This window comes from Meles meles, chromosome 13, assembly GCF_922984935.1.
Source record: "Meles meles chromosome 13, mMelMel3.1 paternal haplotype, whole genome shotgun sequence".
NCBI lineage: Eukaryota > Metazoa > Chordata > Mammalia > Carnivora > Mustelidae > Meles > Meles meles.
The window spans coordinates 45292005-45311743 of NC_060078.1; the positions used below are offsets into that span (position 1 = coordinate 45292005).

At 40.9% G+C, this 19739-nt stretch overlaps 1 protein-coding gene across 8 annotated transcripts in view; it reads left to right on the plus strand.

The window, feature by feature from the left end:
• Positions 1-19739, plus strand: part of SHLD2 (shieldin complex subunit 2) — an 88769-nt gene that overhangs the window by 35294 nt on the left and 33736 nt on the right. For 4 of the 8 annotated variants that reach the window (XM_046026899.1, XM_046026902.1, XM_046026901.1 and 1 more), the window contains 2 exons: positions 15789-15939; positions 16405-17940. In XM_046026899.1, the coding sequence (XP_045882855.1) occupies positions 15870-15939; positions 16405-17940 (1606 nt within the window). In that variant the 5' untranslated portion in view covers positions 15789-15869. Of the gene's footprint in view, positions 1-15788; positions 16070-16404; positions 17941-19739 lie in introns of those variants that run through there. The other 4 variants (XM_046026906.1, XM_046026905.1, XM_046026907.1 and 1 more) reach the window with 2 other exon arrangements.

Genomic DNA, 19739 nt, shown 5'->3' on the forward strand with positions numbered 1-19739 from the left:
AATTCTAGAAATGAAAACTATAATGTTAGAAGTGAAGATTGGGCTTACACATGGGCTTAACAGCTTCTTCCCATGTCAGAAGATAGGATCAGTGATTATGGAGCCCTGTCAGTGGCACATTCCAATGTAAATAAGGAGAGAGCAGAGAAGAGGGGAGAGGGAGAAAAGAACTCCTCCACCCGTGGGATAATGTCGGTCTGATCTATGTGTACTTGGGGTTTTTGAAAGAGGAGATAAGTGGCAGAAGACATTCTTGAGGAGACCATGGTCAAGAATTTCTAAAACTGATGAAAGACCTCAGTTCACAGAATTGAGAGCTCAGCAAGCCCCAAGTAGGTTAAATACAAAACAAAAAGAAACCAATGAATCCACAACAACAAAAATCCCAGACCTACACACATCATAATCAAACTGCTCAACACTGAAGAGTAGATCTCACAAGCCAGTGAATAAAAGACACAGTAAATACATGGGAATAACAGTATGAATTATGGCTAAATACTCAACAGAAAAAAACTAGAGGCTTCAAGACAGTGGAGTGACATCCACAAAAGCGCTGAAGGAAACCGAACCAAACCAAACACCCTGTTGGCCTAGAATTCTCTCTCGAGAAGGAGTCTACAAAAACGAAGGTAAAACAAAGGTATTTTCACACAGATTAAAAGGTGAAAGAATTTGTTTTTAGCAGATGTGAACTGCCATAAAATGCTAAAAAATGTTCTACAAGGTAAAGATAAAAGGGCCAGACAGAACCTTGGGTCTGCAGAAAAGAATGAAGAAAACCAAGAATGTTAAATAACCTGGACCAGCATGTTGGAAAACCTTCTGGGACCTTCACATATAATAGATACATGCAGACTATTGGGTATTTAAAGCAGAAATGTTAAAACATGGGGTTTACACCTTTTATAGAAATAGAATATAATACCACAAGAATACCAGAAGAGGGAAATGGAATTATGCTGTCCTAAATTTCATACGCTGAATTAGTGCACTTCTATTTGTGTGTGGATGGTCATAACTTCAAGCTCGTATTTTAATCACTAGACCAGCCACTAAAAATTAACATAAAGAAGGAAACTATAAAAGTGATACATATTCCCGTGTAAGATTAACGACCTTGAACATTGCCCTCCTATTGTACACTGAAAAACAGGATTAAAATATATGAAACAGCCACTTTCAAACATTGGAAAACAGTCAGTGCAGGGTAGTGACCCTTGAAAGAAATGACATTGTAGGTGCCCAGCACATGGCCTGTAGGCACTAGCTAGACTGTAGCAGAGTAGAGAAACCCAGATAGAGCCCAGGAGAGTTCAGAGAAGCTAAAGCACCTAGAATTTGTGGGATAAACCAGAGCAGAGGGTACTACACAGAAATCCATAGAACTAGGAGATCTCTGGAGATCTGTAGAAGGGTCCTCTAGAATCTGTTGATGAATACTCATCTCCATATGCAAAGTATGAAACCCTACAATGCTGGGGAAAGCCACACTGGAAATCTGCATGCTGAACAGCTCTATGCTGAACATAGAGCTCGGAGTAGTGTGTGTTTCTACTAGGCATTGAGGAGAGACTGTTTCTTTCTTTCTCTCTCTCTCTTTTTTTTTTTTTTTTAAAGATTTTCTTTATTTATTTGACAGAGAGAGATCACAAGTAGGCAGAGCATAAGGCAGAGAAAGAGGGGGAAGCAGGCTCCCCGCTGAGCAGAGAGCCCGAAGTGGGGCTCGATCCCAGGACTCTGAGATTGTGACCTGAGCCGAAGGTAGAGGCTTTAACCCACTGAGCCACCCAGGCACCCCGGAGACACTGTTTCATAAATGGACATTGGCTGGACATTTTGGAGTGGGGTTAAATTAGCCATAGACTGAAGCCCCCTCTAAGCCCACCCTAACAAAGCTCAGAAGCATGTTTGGAAAGTATCAAATGAATTGTAAGTAACTGAACCATGAGCCAAAACTGAATCCATCGCTCTCTAAATGAATACAGTAAAAACCAACATCCAGTAATGAAAATGTCCAGCATCAAATACTTAAGTGGGGGGAAAATATTTCTACCTCTTTTATGTGTCAAAGGACTTGTATCTAGGGGTTGTAAAGAACTGCAAAAACCCAATAGCAAAATGAACAAAAGAGTAACAAAATGTGGAGTAACAAAATGAGGAAAAACCATGACTTTCCAAAGGAAGATATACCAATGGTCAGTAAACCCTTGGGAAGGCACTGAGCCTCACTTAGTCAGCAGGGGAGTAATGCCAATGTAAACTTACAAGGAGGTACCATTTCACACCCTCTAGAATGACTAAAAAGAGAAAAACTAACTGTACTTAGCCTTGGAGATGGTGTGATACAACTGGAACCATACATTGCTGGTGATTGTGCAAAATGGCACAGCTACTTTGGGGAGCCATTTGGTAATTTCTAATGAAATTGAACACGTATCTGTCTTCTGATTTGTCAGTTCTACTTCTTGGTATTTGATGAAGAGAAAGGAAAACATGTCCACAGCCTTATTCATAATAGCTAAAAATTGGAAACCACTGAAATGTCTGTCTACAGGAAAATGGATAAATTGTGGTTGTTCACAGGTCCCGACAACTGTTATACCCAGCAACGCAGAGGAGTCTCAGAACGCTGTGTGCAGGGAAAGAAACTAGACATAAACAAACATATACTATGTGGGTTATATGAAGCCTAAGAAAAGGCAGAACTATTCTACAAGGACAGAAATCAGAAAATAATTGTGTGTTGGAGAGGGAGGGACAGTGTTGAGGAAAGAGCAGGATGGAACTTCCTGAGGTCCCTGCAAATGTGCCATGTCTCATTTTGGGTGATGGCTACATGAGTACAGACAGTCATCCACAGTCATTGGCATAGGATTCTTAAAACTTGTGCCTATTATCAAACATTTAATTACAAAAATTTAAAAAATTTTAAACTAGTAAACAGGTGTCTAGGGGAAGAATGTTAATGCAAATGCTCTAGGTACTGGGATATATTTTAAGAGATTATTATTATTATCATTTTAAAAGACTTCATTTGTCAGGGAGAGAGCATGCTTGAGTGCAAGTAAGGGGAGTGGCAGGCAGAGGGAGAAGCAAGCAGAGGGAGAAGAAGGCAGAGGGAGAGGGGGGGAAGCAGGCTCCCTGCTGAGCAAGGAGCCCTATGAGGATGAAGATGATGATGGTGATGATGATGATGGTGATGATGATGATGATGATGGTGTTGTTGTTGATGATGGTGATGTAGGACCTGGACTGGACCAGGCCCCTAGGATCATGACCTGAGCTGAAGGCAGATGCTGAACTGATGAGCCACCCAGGTGTCCCACACGTTAAGATATTAAAGGTGGAAGGAGGAAAGTGTGAGGTTAGGTCAGGTAGGTAGTTCTGTCATCTGTACTTTGTTACATATACTTTCTGTTTCAACTCGCTGAGCAACAGGTTTTAAAATCTGAATATTTAATTTCTTGGAAGTTTAGCGTCTCATTGACAGCTCATTAAAGTGAGAAGTAGAGAGAGAGAGAGAGAGAGAGACCTGGGTGGGGGAGGGTAGAGAAGAGGAAGAGAGAGAGTGAAGGGGAGGGAGGGGAAGGAGGGAGAGAGAAAAATGAGTCAGATAGGAAGGAGGCAGGGGATTAAAAGAGCTGTTTTCTTAAAAGCCATTTATTATTTGCTTCATTATGAAGTTTATAGTGAACCTTCCCAGTGGAATTCTTTGATAGTGAAGCCTCTTTATGCTGAAGTTTTGTTCTTTTCACACCTCTTTAGATAAGCCAGTGCTCTGTGAGGATCCTTGGTGACCCAGTGGCAGGGTTCTAGCAAGGGTGTGGGAAGACAGAAAAACAGAAGGTAGTATGGAGCAGTGGTGATGGGGAGCGTAGGCTCTGACATCCTGTCCTCTAGCCCTTGCTCCATGACTTCCAGGCTGTGTGACCCTGGTCAAGTGTTCTGAGTGGGGAACAGGGAAAGCAGTTAGGAGGCTGTTTTCAATCATCCAGACCATGGTGGTTTGAACCAGGATGAGAGCAGGTGAAGGGGGAGAAAAGTGGCCAAATTATTTTTTAAATGATTTTTTATTTTTATAACAATTTTTTAAAAGATTTTTTTCATTTTTTATTTATTTGACACAGAGAGAGAGAGAGATCACAAGTAGGCAGAGAGGCAGGCAGATAGAGAGGGGAAAGCAGACTCCCTGCGGAGCAGAGAGCCCTGATGCAGGCCTCCATCCCAGGACCATGAGATCATGACCTGAGCTGAAGGCAGAGGCCCAACCCACTGAGCCACCCAGGTGCTCCAAGTGGCCAACTTCTAAAGGAATCTTAAAGGGCCGGCAAAAGAGATTTGATGAGTTAAGAGAAAGAAAGCAGTTGGTGAGAATGTCAAACCTTTTGGCTTGAGTTGCTGGAGGGATGGAGGCCCCATTGGCTGAGTGTGCCTTTTTACAAAAGAATGTCAGGGCTTAAACTGCAAAGTCCCCCACCCCCCCGCTTTGGTTTGTTCATTTTGTTTTTCATATATTTTTAGGGAATGGGTGGAGATGGTAGCAACCCTGGGGGTTGGCAGGCAGACCCCTGGCTTAGAGATTGTGAGTGTCCCTCTTTGAGTTCCTTCCTTTTGCTATTACATGGTGGGGGAGGGAACGGGAAGCAAAGTGCGATATTTTAGGATTTGACAGGAATTCGTTAGAAAGCATGAGCCTTGGACAAGTTGACATCTTGCTGTCTAAGACATTTTCTAGGAAGACTGGGTCCAAAAGGTTGTTTTTTTTGTTTTAAGATTTATTTATTTATTTGTCAGAGAGAGAGTGAGCACAAGCAGAGGGAGTAGCAGGCAGAGGGACAAGTGACTCTGCACTGAGCAGGGAGCCCCATGCAGACTGCATCCTAGGACCCCGGGATCATGACCTGAGCCCAAGGTAGACACTTAACCAACTGAGCCACCCAGGGGCCCTGGATCCAAAAGATTTAATACCTTTTGTCTGCAGTTTCATAAGTACCTGTCTGCAGAACCTGACGGCCAGATTCTTTTTTTCCCCTTGGTTGCCAAACACGTTAATTCTCTACGTCATTTAATTCTTATCCCCATTGTGAGATTCTCAAATGCATGTTGTAATTTTTAGATACTATTCAACCATATTTCCATTAGTATTTCACTATTTAAAAAATTGTATAAGAGGGGTGCCTGGGTTGCTCAATCAGTTGAGCATCTGTCTTGGGCTCAGGTCATGATCTCAAGGTCCTGGAATGAGCCCCACCTTGAGGCTCCCTGCATAGTGGGCAGTCTGCCTCTCCCTTTTCCTCTGCTCCTCCCCAACTGCCTGTGCACTCTGTCTCTCTCTAAATAAAGAAATGAAAAATCTTTTTTAAAAAATTGTACAGGAAAACTGAACAGAATGTTTCCTTTCTTTCTTTCTTTTTTTTTTTAAAAATATTTTATTTATTTATTTGACAGAGAGAGAGGTCACAAGTAGGCAGAGAGGCAGGCAGAGAGAGAGGGAGAAGCAGGCTCCCCACTGAGCAGAGAGCCCGATGCGGGGCTCGATCCCAGGACCCTGAGATCATGACCTGAGCTGAAGGCAGAGGCTTAAACCACTGAGCCACCCAGGTGCCCCGAATGTTTCCTTTCTCCCTTAAATTGTTCCTACTATTATGTTTCTGATAAAATGTATTAAGAGGTACGCTCTTCACCAATAGGACATTTATTCATGCATTTGTGTGGTTCTTAACTTGGTGACTGTATAATGTATCTCTAAATGAGACATTTGAACAGTGGAAAGGGAAACTGACTGACCAGGCCACCAGGATGGCACACTTAAACTGAGACTCTTCTGGGCAAATCCAAGTGTCTGGTCACAATATTCCGATGGAGAAAAGCAGCTAGGTTAAGGCTTGCTTCCTGTTTAAATGCTGGGATTTCACAGGGTGAAAGGTGCATGTCTGCAGTGGGGTGTGGGAAGGAGACCTTCCTGCCGCATTTTACACAGGAAGGAGGCTCACTGCTTGGCATCAACACGTGATGGGCCCGTGAAGACATTCCTCACTTGAAAGCCAGTGTTGCAAAGGAAATCAAGTTCATGCAAGGAGATTTAAGGAATTATTTGTCTGCTGCCTTTGCCTTAGTAGCTTAGTTTAGTTACAAGAATGAGTAGTAGCTTTAAATATCAGTTGCTTCTGTTTTTAGGACAAATACCACACCTTTCATCCTTTTATAGGTCACATAAAGTGTGGCACTGTTCTGTCATTTTATTTATTTATTTTTTATTAATTATTTTTATTAATATACAACGTATTATTTGCCTCACGGGTTTCAGGTCTGTGAATCGTCAGGCTTACATACTTCACAGCACTCACCATAGCACATACCCTCCCTAAAGTCCATAACCCAACCACCCTCTTGTTCTGTCATTTTATTTTATTTTATTTTTTAAAAAAGATTATTTATTTATTTGACAGACAGAGATCACAAGTAGGCAGAGGCAGGCAGAGAGGGAAGGGGAGGCAGGCTCCCTGCAGAGCAGAGAGCCAGATGCGTGGCTTGATCCCAGGACCTTGAGATCATGACCTGAGCCAAAGGCAGAGGCAGAGGCTTTAACCCACTGAGCCACCCAGGCGCCCCTTGTTCTGTCCTTTTAAATGGGAAATTCAGGTACTAACATTTAGTGGTTACTAATGACTCTTAAGAGTAGAGTTCAGTGTGAATGTACGTAATACGGGAGTTTTACCCCATATCACTTCTTAGCACAGTGACGTAAGATGACAGATTGGACTGATGCAGTGAGGTTAAAGCAAAAAAAACCTATTTCTTTTTTGCCACTGCTTGTATCAGTTACCATGAAGAACACAAATTTTTCTTACATAGAAGGGGAAATTGTTTCTAACTTCAATATAAATCGTAGTAAACGGAATACTGTGTTTTAAAATATACAGTCTTTCTATATTTAATTTTTTATAGTCTCCTTATTTTATATATAGGGAGAGGATTTTTTTTAGGTGATATTATATGTCTTTATGATTTTTAGTGGCTGTGTAGTTTGCTTTTGTATGGCTGGGCCATAATTTATTTAACTGATCTCAGTGGGTACACTTTGTCCTCACCTTTTTTTTTTTTTTTTTAATTTTAGACAGTACTGCTATGAGTATCCTTGTAGTGAGTGGGCGGTGTATATGATGTTTTTTTCTTTGAGGTTAAACTCTTAGGAGTATAACTGTGGGGCCGAGGGGATGCAGAATTTCTAAGACTTTTGGTATCCATTGCCATATTGCCCTCCAGAAAAGCTTTCATAGTTTAAACCCCTATGAGTAGAAATCATTTCCTGCACCCTTGTAACTTTTAAGTGAATCTTTCTAGTTTGATAGGTAGAAATGTCTTCTCACTAACTTACTAATTTTTCTTTCATTTTATTAGGAGGATGCATGTTTTCTTTGTTTTTAACCTTGTATTTTTTCTGTGCTATATACCTGCTTATCTTCTTACTCATTTTTTTATTACTCTTTATATATTCATCCAAATGTAATTTAAAATTCAGTGGTTTTTTTTTTTTTTTTCCTATTTGGACATATCTAGGGAAATGCAGATGAATCTGTAGTAAAGTAGCTCAGTACCCTTACTAGTAAAATTATTTTTTCAGATGCTAACAAAGTTGTGTCAAGCAGGAACTCTCAGCCATCCTTTGTGGCATTATAAACTGTTCAGTTCTTTTGCAAATGACATGGTAATATATATTAAGAACCATAACAATGGACTGTCTTTGACCCAATAATCCCATACCTGGGAGTTCACCACCAAAAAATAATTGAAAAGTGATGTTGAATGTCCCAAATCATTTATTGCAGCAAGGGCTGTACTAATGACAAGTTAGAAACAAATTAATGAATTGGAGAGTAATGGATAACTAAATTAGATTCATTATTAGAGTATTAAGTGGGCATTAAAAATGATTAGGAAGATTATAGATTGACATAAAAGGGTGGCCCTATAAAACCATTGAAGCAGAATACAGAATATTTCAATTTTTCAATTAATTTTTCAATTATTTCAATGGTTACAATTATGTAAAAATGCACATAAGGAACAAAACCTTGGAGCAAACACCATGTGCTAGTTTTTGTTTGTCCTACCAAGTATGTGTGTGTAGAGTTTCCAGGGTTTGAGACTAACATTTACTGAGCGAGTACTGTGTACTCATCTCACAACAGCACTGTAAGATGGGACATGGTGTTATTCTCAATTGACAGATAAAGAAACTTAATTCTCATTTGATATGTAAAGAAATTTAACCTTTTATTATAGTTGTTTTCAGATGGCTACAAAAGTAGCAAGAATAGTAATGATGAGCCCCGTGTAACTATCACCTAGCTTCTACAATTCCAGGTCTACATTTTTAGTAAGTTGCAGAGTTGTAACCGCATCTCTCCTACTCTGAATCAGCCCATGCTTCTTAACACAACCCTGTCTTGCCTCTTCATTTTGTTATTTAATGCTATCGAATAACTTTATGATGCTTAGCGTTTTTGGTAAAATGGGCATGGAAAAGAATTATAACAGTGAGTTTTATAAGGCAGAGAAAGGACTCTCTTTTAACCACATATATTTTGTAATAAGCATTTTTAGTTGCAGTGTTCTGCAAAGACAAAACTTGCTGATACAGTTCATCCTGTTTTATAAATCTTTGACCCATTCATCAGACTCTGACCACTCTAAAGATAAAGGGTTATGGTTGTATTGGTCTTTCTGACTGAAGTGGCCTTCTGCAGATTGAGAAATTGGCTAATCATTAACTACAGTAATGGATATGTACTTGCAAGTTTCATCTGGTATCTTAATTGAGCTTTAACCCTCTGAGTACACCCCAAACATATCCTGCAATCATTGCAATTGATCAGTTGTCTGTAACTTCACTTTCTACTCTGTGTATTTTGTTTTGATAGATGATTTGTGTCCCCACCCATCCTATTCTGTTCACTCACTCACAACTCCTGTCAGTTACAGGATTTTATAGCAGCAGCCTTAGATATAAAAACCTTCGAAAAAATTCTTCTTTTTTGAATTAACAGGACCATACTTTCTAGTCCACTTTTTGGTGTGTGTGGGGGAAGTTCCACACTTACTGGGGGGTACATTTAAACAAGTAAAGGCATACTGAAATAATTATAGGGATACATAACCTTGTGTTTTATGGAACTGATTCATTTCAGACATCTGTTGTCCTGGGAGATCTTCTCTGAACTCTCAAGATGCCCTGTGTCATCCCTGTGTGTTTCCGATGTAGGGCTCTGAATCTTGGGGACCTCTGGCCTCTTGGCCTTGTAACCATAAACCGTAGTAGAGTTGAGTCCAAGGACTGGAATCCAGTCTGGATACAGGGTATAGCAAGACTAGAAGGATGTCTGAAGTTTGGGAGAGTGGTTGGTTAAGTATCCATTGATAAAGCATACGTATCCATTGGGAGATATTTAGTAGTTAAATGAATGAGACTGGGTGAAATTCTGCAGAGTTGTGTGGTGTGAAAAGAGGACATGGTCTAAGATGAGAGAGAGAAAGAACCAGAGAGGAAGAGGAACTAGGAAAGCATAGCATTCTAGAAAGAATTTCTAGAGAGTTTTGCAATTAGAGTCGCCCAGTGCTGTGAGTACTTATTTGACAATTTGGACTTCGCTGTTGTCTGAACAGCGGTAAGAAATAGAAGTCCGACTGCAGGACCTTCAGGAGAAAAGGTTAAGTGAGGACCCAGAAGCAGTGAGTGTCTTATAGTCTCTCTAAATGTTCTGAAGGCACGTGTGTCTCTTGGGTAAGGCAACTGAAGCTGCTTTCTGGGCTCCTGCGGTGGGGTGGGGAGGAAGGGGACTTGGGGACTATGTTAGACTCCTTTTTTTCTGAATTGATTTGATTTTAAACTTGCCATTAACTGTAGTCCTAAGAGCCTATGAAAAATGCAGATAATGGGCTGTCCTGCTTTGGTTGGTTGCCCCCCCCCCCCCTTCTGCCTGCTAGACACATTGGTGGCAGGTCAATAGCCCTATTTTTTAAAACAATATTTATTTATTTGACAGAGATCACAAGTGGAAGGGGGGGGGGAGCAGGCACCTTGCAGAGCAAAGAGACCAATGCAGGGCTTGGTCCAAGGACCTTGAGATCATGACCTGAGCCAAAGGCAGAGGCTTAACTCCACTGAGCCACCCAGGTGCCCCTCAATAGCACTATTTTATAATGTCATTTTGTTGCTCCCATTAGACTAGAAGCTACTGAAAACTCCTTGTCATTGCTGACTTCTCATTACCTAGCATAATGCCCAGCATGTAGTATTAAGTATTTGTTGTATGAATGAGTGAATGAAAAAACCAGCAATTATCTGTCTTTTAAGCACAAAGTAATCCAATCCAGTGCTCTCTCACAGAATCAAAAAAGAACGTTTGGGGTAAGAGGAACTTATAAACAGTTTCAAATGGCAGTAAGGGAAGGATGGAAAACTGACCTTTGGATTTGGCCATTAAAGGGCATTGGTTTTCAAAGTAAAAACCAAAAAAAATTTTATAGCTTTTTACTATAAAATGACTGGAATAAGAGCCATATTTAAGTGTGTTGGAGAATAAGTAGGAAGTAAGAACAAAGAAACAAGATAGAGGTTTGGTCCCCCCCTACCACCTGGCTTTTTTAAAGATTTTATTTATATGTGTGAGATAGAGAGAGCACAAGCAGGGGGAGCAGCAGAGGGCGAGGGAGAAGCAGGCGCTCCACTGAGCAGGGAGCCCTACACGGGGCTCTATCCCAGGACTCCTGAATCATGACCTGAGCTGAAAGCAAACGCTTAAAACTGCCCCAGAAGTTTGTTTTTTGTTTTGTTTTCTTTTTTAAGGATTTGAGATTAAAGGGAAGAAACCGTTGGAGAGAAACCCAGATATTTGGGAGAGGGAAGGGCATTATCACTGTAATTTTATGCATTTGATTTGAATATAAGTATTCCCACCTGCTTGTCAGTGTAGTTTATTTCTCTCGGTTCTGCTTGATTTTAATGCATCTTTAGAACTTGAAGGTTTTGACTGTGCTATTTGGGGGCCCCCTAGCGGCCAATTTAATAATGACATAGTAATAAAATGTTGATTGATCCACTAGACCTGTTATTCCTTATGCAGGTTATTCTTTCTATGAGGATTAGATAGGGTGGGATATGCAGTAATAGTAATTAGTGAGGCTTAGTCCTCTTTTATGTATCAAAACTTTTCACCTAAACTTACCGTGATTTTGCTTCTATAGTAAGAACTCACTATTGCCGTGTATCTTTGTTTTAACTGCTAACACCTTACTAACTGCCATCATTGTGCTCAGCTATTACTCTGCAATGTTAGATTTATTGGACCATCATATTCAGTTTGGAAATTGTGAAAGAAAAGCCTAAATTACCAAGCAAAACAGTTTTGGTTATTATGAAAATAATACATATTCATTATTCATCACAAAAAGCTTTTAAAATATAGAAAAATAAAAAAAAATCATCCTAATGTCGCTTCTCAATGTTTTTCTTTCTAGAGGTTTTTGTATCATAAAATATATCTGAACAATATAAGAAACACCTCTTTAACCACACCTCATTAAAAAAAAATCAACAACAAACCAAGCATGTTCAGTACAAAGCCCTTTGTGTACCTTTACCTATTACATCCCCATTCCTCCCTCCTGAAGGTAACCACAATCCTGAATTTGGTGTTTATTCTCAGAAGTATTTAAAAATTCAATATTGTCATTTAACACCGACAGCTCTACTTGGGGTGAACATAGCCTAATGCATAAACTTGTCGAATCAGAATCACTAAGTTGTACAACTTATATAACACAGAAACTAATGTAACTGTGTGTCAGTGATACTCAAATTATAAAAATATTAAAAAATTCAATATGTCAATTCCCAAATTTATATATTCTTCAGATTGTTTCTTTCATTTAAAATTGTATTTGTGGGGAGCCTGGGTGACTCAGTCAGTTGAGCATCTGATTGTTGATCTCAGTTCAGGTCTTGATCTCAGTGCCATGAGTTCAAGCCCAGCTCTGGACTCTAAAAAAAAAATTGTATTTGTAAGATATAGCCGTGTTGACCTGTAACTCTTGGCTACTTCTTTTTGCTAGCATATGGTAATCTTTCTCTGAATATTCCATGATATAGCTGTTTTCCTCTTCATGAACTTTTAGCTTCTAAACTTCTTTTGCTTAAAAAGTCTCCCATGATCATTCTTGTACATATATAAAATCCCCAGGGTTCTCCGGAGCAGAAACTTGGAAGTGGAACTCTTTGGTTATGTAGTATGTGTATCCTCAGCTTTACCAAGTTGTTTTTCAAAGTGGAATGCTGATTTACTGTTCTACCAGCAGTGTGAGAGTTCCTCAATCTTGGCTATCATTAGACTGCTTTAATCTTTCTGCAGTCCTGTGGGTATGAACAGTATTTCTTAAGAACAGCAAAGAGAAGACTTGTATTAGAGGATATTTAAAGCATATACAAAAGCAGAGTGATTACTCCTGTGAACCTCTATGTGTTTCATCACCCTGATTGATACTTGGCCCTTTTTGTTTTATCTACACCCTTACTCCCTCTCCTCTCCCAGGGTTCTATAGGAATCTGCGATGTCACCCCATCTTACCTGCAGACACTCATGCATCTCCAGCCCTAACTCTTTCATACATAGCCTTGGTAGCATTATCCCCTGAAAAGTAACAATAATCCCTTCATGTTATTAAGTTTAGTTTCTCCAGTTGTTTTGTAATATTTTTACATTTGTGTCTTCAAATCAGGATCTAGATAAGTTTCATACATTATAATTGATCTCAGTCTACAGCGTCCCTCTATTTTCCCATACAACATCTACCTTGTGACATTAGCAGTCATCAGTGATTTTTGCCTAGAAAATATACTCTACTCATTCATTGGGAGTTGCAAAATGGTGCTATTCTATAATCTCTTTTTTGTTTGTTTATCAGCAGGATATCTTTGTAAAGAAAGGTTTTTTCAAATAGTTGGTCTTCTTGAGATACTGTTGGTAAAGAGAGGATAAAATTTCTTTCATTCACCAGATTTTTTTTAAAAAAGATTTTATTTATTTGATTGAGAGACAGTGAGAGAGGAAATATAAGCAGGGGGAGTGGGAGAGGGAGAAGCAGGCTTCCTGCTGAGCAGGGAGCCCAATGCGGGGCTTGATCCCAGGACCCTGGGATCATGACCTGAGCCAAAGGCAGATGCTTAATGATGAGCCACCCAGGCTCCCCTTAATTCACCAGCTTTTGAAACAATTACTTAGACACCAGTATCCTCCCAAGGTGATCATTGAAAAAGTTTGTTTTAGTTATCTTTATGAACTCATGCATTTAAACAAATTTGGTGTGTTCCAATCCATTATAGTAATCATTCTCAATGATGCTCAGAGTGCTCAACTTTGGCGGATGGGAACTTCTTTAAGATGATCCCTGAGTTCTTCTGACACCACCCTAGTAGCTTCTGATAGTTTTCTTACTTTCTGGGATGACAAGATGTTTCAGGTTCACCTCGTACATTTCTTGCTTCAGACCTGAGACTATCAATTTCTCTAAGGAGTTCTGGTCACGCAGCCATCCTCTGCATGGCATATACTGAAATTCCCGTTTCTCAGAAGGAAAGCCAATGTTCATCACAACATTGTTTACATGGAGAGTTTAGACAGGGTGAGCCATTCTTATCAAGGAACTGTGGGAAGCCTCCTGGAGTCTAAATTCCTAGATGCCAGCCTGGGCCCACCCTGCAGGCCAGCCTTTTTAAGGACAGTAGTCAGAGGCCTGCCGTGTTAACTCTTTTCTGCACAGCTGCCGGTTAGACATTCTGTGGCAGTGAAGTGTGAGTGGAAAGTTGGTTAAGGAGTCAGGAATTCAGAGGAGAGGTTGTGACGGGGGTGTAATGTGATTGTCATCAGTCGGGAGACGGTATTCAGAGCCTGGAGACAGTATGGTCACCTAGGGAAGGAGCACAGAGAGAGACTCAAGGATGCGCCCCTGAGCGCGAAGTCTGACTTTGAGGAGCTGGCAGAGGACACTGAGAAAGATTACCTGGTGAAGTAGTACCACGTGGAATGAGGACTAAGAGGGGGTAGAATCCTTAAATCCAAATAATAGAGTGTTGAAGAAGGAGGGCGAGGTCCGTGGTGTCAGGTGCTGCTGAAAATGGAGAACTGACCCTCATGGCAGTGTGGAGGTTACTGGGGACCTTGAAATGTGCTGTGTCGCTCGGGTGGTTGGGACCAAAGCTTGACAGGAGTAGGTGTAAGAGAGAATGGGAGAAGAGGGAGGATAGACAATTCTTCCAAGGAATTTTGCTGCAGAGGGGAGCAGAATGGTTGGAGAGGTGAAGGAGCTGAGGAATGACAACATGAGAAAAAATAGCAGCATGTCCGTACAACCTAGGAGAGAAGGGGAGGGTTTTTTGGAACCTGAGGAAGAAAAAGGGAATAAGCTCTAACATCTAAGTAGGGAAGAGATGGCCTTGCCTAGAAGCATGGACAGGTCATCCTAGAAGCATGGACAGTAACAGGAAGGGGGGCACAGTATCTCATAGGGCAGGGCTGGGTTGGAAGTTCTGTTGTCGAGAGCTTGTAAATAGAGATGGTAGCATGGTCACCTGCTGCACTCAAGGAGTGGGGAAGCGATGCTGTAGATTTTTAAAGAGTGAAGAGGTTTGGGAACAGTTAGCTTAGTGAGTGGATAAGGAAAGACAGATTGCAAGGTACCCCCTGGAGGTTAGTGGTAATGAACTTAAAATGAGACTAGTTTTCAGTTGAAGGTTTTTGTTTGTTTATTTGTTTGTTTTCCTAGTTACTTCTAGCCATTGGGCTCTGGGTGCAGGGATTGAAGCTGGTTAAGGAGGGAAGTGAAGAATGAAGCTGTAAAGATGTGGTCCCTTCAGTCAGTGGTAGGTCCCGCATGTTCAAGGAGTTGTTGAAGTCGTGCATTTAAAGGGAGTAAGTAGGAAGAGGGAGAAACTAATCAGAGCCCTGAAAGCTTAAATCAGGGAAGGATGTGCAGTTATGGATAATGGGAGAGTATGCCACTCTAAGAATGGGTAACTGGGGTGAGATGGGCAGTACAGTCCCTACAGGCGAGGAGGACAAGGACCCAAGAGGTCGGGGGACAGGAAGAATCTTCCCCCATTGATACTGAAATCACAAGAATTCTAAAATCAGAGAAATTATAAGATTTGGAGAAGGTGACAATGAGCAAATCCTCAAGGATGATGAGAGTGACTGGAGATCCCAGTTGTCATTTCGTGAGGGTTCCCCCTTTCTGTGTACTTCCAGACTTCTCATGTTGTGAAAACTTCCTGCCTTTTTACAAAGGACCCTCTAATCTAGTTAAAAGTCCTTAGTCATGCCTAACTCTGCCTTTTATAGCTGCTATTTCTTTTGTTTAAATGCTGTTGGCCACAGTGGCTCACTTCCCCAGCTGATGGTCATTTCCTGTTTATAGGCTGTCGGGTTCGGTACATTATTTTCAGAGTATTAGTTTACAGTCACTATTTTCCCTTCCTTTCTGTTTAGGCCAAGAACCTTATCTGTCTCTTTGTCCCTATAGCACTGTGAGAAAGCTCTTGGCAAGCTCTGGGACCAGACCTAGTATATCAAGTCCCTTTGAAAGTCAGGTATTATCAAGTAAATAGGGTGTGAGTCTTCATTTTTCATCTCAGGAAATAGGATGCTTATTTAGATGTACTTACACCAGGTGCCACGGTTAATGACAAAAAGTTTAAATCACAACGGATTCCTTTTCTCCGTGTGTTACAGAATGACTACTCTTAATCTTCGTATTTGTGTTGCCGAGAAGACTGAAGAGTACAGGACAGGAGTCACTAGCTGTGCTAACACATGGGCCCAAGTGCCGATGATGACACAGTCACTTACTTCTACGGCTTGAAGAGAGAGCCACAAGTCTCAGGTTTTCGTTTTCTCTCCCTCCCAGTTGGAGCCTTCTATTTTGGTCTTGGGAATCAGGTTCACTGTTAAAGGAAGGAGGCCCCAGAGCTACGGAGATAGTCTCTGGAGTTAAGAAAACAGGAAATGTGAAGGTGACTAGAGTACAATGAAACAAATGCCTTCTTTTTCCTTCTCTACTAACTCATTTTTTAAATGTGATTAAACATCATTTGATGTTAGTATACTTAGCTTTATTTTTTTAGAGTCTTTTTTTAAAGTATCTCATTTAAGTGGCTCTTTTGATTTCTCCTGATGGTTTCTTGTATATTTATGAAGTTTGTAATTAAAGGGGATATCAGTATAAATAACCTTTATTAATTATGTTTTTGATTCATAGTTTATATAACATTTGCTTTCGGCATATTATTAAGTTAATATCAATGTATAAAGTATCCAGTGACAAAATACTCATTTTAATTTTTTTCAGAAACTATGAGTGGAGGGTCTCAAGTCCACATTTTTTGGGGTGCTCCAGTTGGTCCACTGAACATGACCATATCACCGGAACCACCTTCTTTAAGGTCTACTGAGAACCCCTGGAAAAAAATTCAGCTTTTATACAACCACCATTCTTTACGTCTGAGGGATGAAAACTGCACACATGAAACTCTTGAAGACCATGCAGTCCTAGAAGCCAAGGGCCCTCCCCATCTTCCTAATGCTCATTTTTTCACAAACTCTACTAGTGAACCTGTTCATGTGAATGAAGACTCTCTGCACTGTATTTCTGAAACACAGCCTGTAAAATCCCAGGAGCGTCCTCCTTTAGGGATGAGAGAGAGAACCAGCCTTGATGTGCAAATATGCAGATTTAAGGGCAAAGTTCAGCATTTAACTGAAGAAGAAAAGTTTCCAAAGCTTCTCAGCGAAAATAAGAAAATTACAGATGAAGAGCATAAAGATCAGGCAAATGCATGCAGTCGGAACTTCCGGAAAAACTTCTTTCAGTTAGACCATAAATGTGCACTAGATCTGGTCTGTAGTGCGGAACAGATTAGTACACGGCCGGGAGCGAAGAAAGCCAAGTGTGTGCCCACAGAAGGCTGGCATCATGAGTCACATAGCCAGGGTCTGGAGATCTTTTCCTCAGACACAGAAGATAAGCCAAGGTCCGAAGCTGTTGGAAAGGTCTCTACTGATACTGAATTTCTTAGTATAATGACCTCCAGCCAGGTGGCTTTTTTATCTCAAAGGAAGTCTAAAGGACACAATATTACAAATAAAGGGCCTGTAAACATGGAGAGCAAACCAAAGGCAAGCCGTAGGGAAGTAAGAATGCTTGAAGATGATCTGACTCGGCCCAATGAGGACTTTGCAGGAGGATGTGAAAGTGGACCAAACCAAGCTCATTCCCTGGAACTCTTCAGTCCTGTTTGTTCTGAAACAAAAAGTAACGGCACTCCCATGAAATCTGAAAAAGGTCTGGAGGAAGATACAGGATCTCAAGCCCTTTTCAATTTTGAAGATAAACCGCTGCCCAGTGCTGTACGTATTGAGTCATACAGCTCAGGAATGCTGTGTTCCCAGCAAAATGGCTTCCACAAAAGTCCTGTTAAAAGAAGTTGGACGTTTCCAAAGCTCAAAGAAGAAAAGCTGACCCATTCCAGAGTTCTGTCTGAAGTCCTCCAACCATCCAAGAAAATTAAGTTGGTCTCTGATGCCGGAGATCCCACTGCAGCAGTGGACCAGAGGAATGTGTCTACTCTTAAGGGGATTAAAAAAACATCATTAATAAAAGATTGTGATTCTAAAAGCCGGAAGTATAATTGTTTAGTCCTGGTATTATCTCCATGTCATGTGAAAGAAATAAGTATAAAGTCTGGACCAGATTCTGGCTCTAAAGTGCCTTTAGGAATAATTGTGGTAACGGACCAGTCAGGAATTCAGAAGAAGGTCTCTCTGTGGAGAGCCGTGGCATTTTGGGCACTTACAGTGTTTCCTGGAGATATAATTTTGCTCACAGGTAAGGTCATAGTGGGGTAGTGGTAGCTTCAAGCTGTAGGCTTCCCCCAGCTCCCACTTGAGGCCTTATTACCATTTTCCCACTTTGGGAGGCAGCATGATCAATCCCTTTCCAGTGTCCTTACCGTCGCCTGGTATCGGGTATCAGGTTTGTTTCCTTACCATCGCCTGGTATCCCATGTCCCTGCCATTTCTGGGCCTTTACTTTAGCCCTTCTTAGTTCTTTCCCTCTTTTCTGCTCACCTTGAAGAAGCCTTCCCTGGTTGCTCCTCCCCTTCATTCACTACGTGAGCTTTCAGGTCATATCACTAGGTTCTTTCTTTGTTTCCTTATGGCTTTGTCTACATACATCTTATTTTTAAGTGTTTTCTTGAGCTATGTGAGCAGTCTTATGATGAAAGGACAACATTTCTATGTAAGCCCTAATAATGCTGTGCACGTCACCTTCTTATTGAGGGGAAAGAAAGAGAATTTCTATTGTGTTTTTAATTATTAAAATTATACTATCATTTGGGAATATGAGAAAGAAAAACTGCTGGTATTAAACCAACCTCACACCACCACCAGTAGGGTTTTGGAGTGTTACCTTCCAGTTATCTTCTGTCTGCTCCTTATAACATGTATACATACATATGTAATAGTTGGTATTTATTGGGAACTTACTTTGTGTCCAACCCTGTTTTATTTATTTATTTTTTAAAAAGATTTTATTTATTTATTTGACACAGACATTGAGAAAGGGAACACAAGCAGGGGGAGTGGGAGAGGGAGAAGCAGGCTTCCGCTGAGCAAGGAGCCCAACACGGGGCTCAATCCCAGGCTCCTGGCATCATGACCTGAGCTGAAGGCAGACGCCTAACGACTGAACCACCCAGGCGCCCCCCCAACCCTGTTTTAAACTTTATGTGTGTATCAATTCATTACAACAACTATATGAAGAAGGTACTGATTATTAGCCCCATTTTTCACTTTGAGGAAATGCAGCCCCAGGAAAGTAAAGCTGTGTACCCAGTTTCCCACATCTAGGAAGTGGCAAAGCCAGGATTTCACCTAAGCTCCAGAACCTATACTCTTACCATAGAGTTGTAATCATGAAGAACATCGAATTTTTATCCTGCTGCTTTCTGACATAAGACATCTAACATTCTTTTAGATGTTCTTAATTAATTGAAAATACACATGTATTAGAGCAGAGATATTAATCCTCTTAAGGATGAATCCCAGAGCGCGAGGAAGCTGATTAAATTCAATAATCTATCTAAAGAAAGACTGTGGTAGAGAAGCAGGTTGGGGTGAACCTCAGAAGCTTGGGAAAATACACCATCAAGGCAGTTCTTGGTGGTTCCTACCAAGTGGTTTGCTGGGAGAACGAGAGCCTTGCCTATTAGACCTTAGGTGCACAGGTAAGACTGTCAGGTGCACCCTCTCATGAAGAGATATGTGGGATTGTAACCGACAAGGTTAGCGTGGTCCCTGCCCACTCGCAATGCCATCTTATTTGTTGGTAAGTCAATTCATCTAGCTCCCCTATTCTGATTCAGTGCTCACCAAGCAGCCCTTTGCTTACCATTTGCCTCTCCAGCAATAAACCTGCCTGCCTCCATGAGAGTGGGCTGCTAATGCAGTTTCTGTGGCAATTAATACCCCACTGTAAATTTTAAAATGGTGTTGTACTTCTTGTTTGTCTCATTAACTTGTTTAACGGGAGCTTAAGTTGCAGAGCTGAAATCTATTTTTGGGTTGCCGACAAAATCAGATTCCCAGACCATCAGGAGACAACTGGTCCCTGGACCATGGTCA